At 32.0% G+C, this 2,665-nt stretch overlaps 1 protein-coding gene across 5 annotated transcripts in view; it reads right to left on the minus strand.

Moving 5' to 3' along the window:
• The window catches only part of LOC106471831, a 21,463-nt gene that overhangs the window by 14,739 nt on the left and 4,059 nt on the right, over positions 1–2,665 (minus strand). For 3 of the 5 annotated variants that reach the window (XM_022400435.1, XM_022400434.1, XM_022400438.1), the window contains exons 3-4: positions 1,846–1,944; positions 1,311–1,382 (exon numbers count right to left, since the gene is read on the minus strand). In XM_022400435.1, coding sequence (XP_022256143.1) covers positions 1,311–1,382; positions 1,846–1,864 — 91 coding nt within the window. In that variant the 5' untranslated portion in view covers positions 1,865–1,944. The other 2 variants (XM_022400437.1, XM_022400436.1) reach the window with 2 other exon arrangements.

Here is a 2,665-nt window from a genome sequence, read left to right on the forward strand (position 1 = left end):
GTTATAGCATGAAAACTATAACAAGCACAAAATGGTTACGAGATCAGTCCCAGGGACCGAGGCTGGGTTGAAAGAGTTAAGAGTAAAAAACACTAGAACCAGCATTTTAGGACACAAAGAATGTTGGTTCTTGTGTTTTTTACTCATATTTTATATTTACATTTAAGGCAAAATGTTGACCTATTTTATCACACTTTTTCCTTCATTCTCTCGTTTCTTCTGATTTTTATTTTTTAAAATAGGCAATTCAAAAAATTGTTGTAGTTTTGTTACATCTAATCATTAATTTCCAAGAGATAACATGCAACTCATTTAGACTATAGCAGTTACTAGTACCATACAACTCCAAGCTACATACATTTTTACCCTATATCCAACCCAGATTCCTAAAAATACTCACCCAATTTCCTCTTAAACTCCTTCAATGTTACTGCTTCTCTAATCCTGCAGACAAACTGTTTCATAGGTCGATTACCTTAATATAACAGTAACACTGCTTCATCTGCTCACGACTGACGTATTAGAATAAAAACTCAATAGAAAGTAGATACCTCTCATAACTTGACCATTTCGGGACTATAAAAAATTCGACAAAGTTCATCACAGTAAAGCTACAGGAAAACAGAGGGTTACCGTCCACCACTACCATCCCAGTTCTACTTTTTTGGTATTATTATATGCATTAAGATGTATTGAAAATGAAACAATTGACTTCAGTTTTAACCCTTGCTAGCTCAATATTTGCAGGTTGCTCACTTGGTATTCTCAGATTTGGAGGTTAAGGTAGTTTTTTTTTTCCTAAGTACATTTAGCAAAATTCGTTCCTAAACCAATATATACATCAAAAGACTGATAAATTTCCCCATTAAAAAACGCCAAAGTCATGCAAGTATTTCAACTGGTAAGACTGCAGTAGGCTTTGAACATACTCAGAGTGACAAATTAATCAGTTAATAAATTCCACTAATCGTCCAGCTCTACGTGACAGGAGCGATCACAGCGTGTTAAAGCGACTCTCAATATGTTGTCAAAACCAATATGATTGTGATTTAAATCCTGCAGAAGATTGAAAAGTCTGCATTAAGAACACAGGATTCAGTCAAAAGGTTCCTCAATTCATTCAACATAGAAGACCATATGTAGAGCATTTCATCCGGAGCTCCAGCACCTCTTGATATTCAGTTTGCCCCTGAAGGAGAAAGGTCCACCTTTCTAAAGTGCACAGGTTATAGGGTTTTTCATTGTCCCCTCTCTCTCCAAGTTCAAACTTTCTACTATGAATAATAAGCTCACCCGAGATGAAAACTTACAGTTTTTTTCCACTGCAATCAGGTACTTCTTTATTGGTCTCTCCAGCTGTGGAACAAGTGTCTTGATCCTTCCTAAATCCACAATAGTACGTTGAAACTTGTCAATTATTAATCAACTAATTCATTATATGTGTGGAAAATACTAGCATATTTATTATGACAAATACAAATTACAAAATCAAAATCATAGAAATTTATAATTAAGAACATAAAGTAGTTGACACTTGCAAGCTGTTTATAAACAACTTTTTTTTTGTCTTCATTTTTTGTAGTCTTATACTACTTAATGATCACAGTGCTATCAAAACTCAATCTGATGGTTAAAAACTTTCACCAGTGTGTTGATAAACTCACTTACATGTACTTAGAAATTACTTTGTGAAAACGTTAAAACTACACATAAACAAACACAATAAAACTTGTATGACAGATTCAGTAGTTAACGTGCAGTGAAATCACGTGGTTTTGAAATCCAAAACCTCCCAAACAATAGTTATCAATGTTACAAATAAATACACTTGAAATACCTCCTTACCAGTAGAGAACCTGCTCATTAATGTCTTTGCATACAGATTCCAACTGTTTTCTCTTTTTCGATACTACTTTCTGTAGGTCAGACAAGTCATTCAGAACCCTAGTTAATAAAAACAGTAAAACAACAAAATCTGATATGAATATTTATTATTTGATAATGACATACATAATTAATTCTGATTTTGAACAGTACGTTAACAGGTTTACTGAAAAATTTATACAAGCACAGCAAAATTTTGATTTTGTATTCTTTAGGTACAAATTTAGTTAAAACTGCAATAAAATAAGTAGTTTTTAGCTCAATTTTTTATTTACTATACTAGAAACAGATGAAATAATAAAGTGAACTTAAGTGAACACCAGTCTGCTGATTACAATTCAATTAATCAATTATTCTCATGACACCACTCGTTCTATTTTCAGCTTGTTCCGAGTTTTTTTAAAAACATTTTTGAACTATCCTTTGATAAATAACGTAGACATCCTCAGGTACAACAATATAGCATTAGATTACTTTTCTAATCCTAAACTGTTGTACAAGAAAATGTATTATATATGCAGCTTATTACGAAACCTGTATCAAACTGAAAATATTAACACCTTTCTGTGGATATTATAAATGTTTTAACACTAAACATTCACAACTACATCTATGGATATTTTAAGTGTTAACACTGAACACACAAAACTACATCTATGGATATTTTAAGTGTTAACACTGAACACACAAAACTACATCTATGGATATTTTAAGTGTTAACACTGAACATACAAAACTACATCTATGGATATTTTAAGTGTTAACACTAAACATTCACAAC

The sequence above is a fragment of the Limulus polyphemus genome, unplaced genomic scaffold (assembly GCF_000517525.1).
Source record: "Limulus polyphemus unplaced genomic scaffold, Limulus_polyphemus-2.1.2 Scaffold4890, whole genome shotgun sequence".
NCBI classification, from domain to species: domain Eukaryota; kingdom Metazoa; phylum Arthropoda; class Merostomata; order Xiphosura; family Limulidae; genus Limulus; species Limulus polyphemus.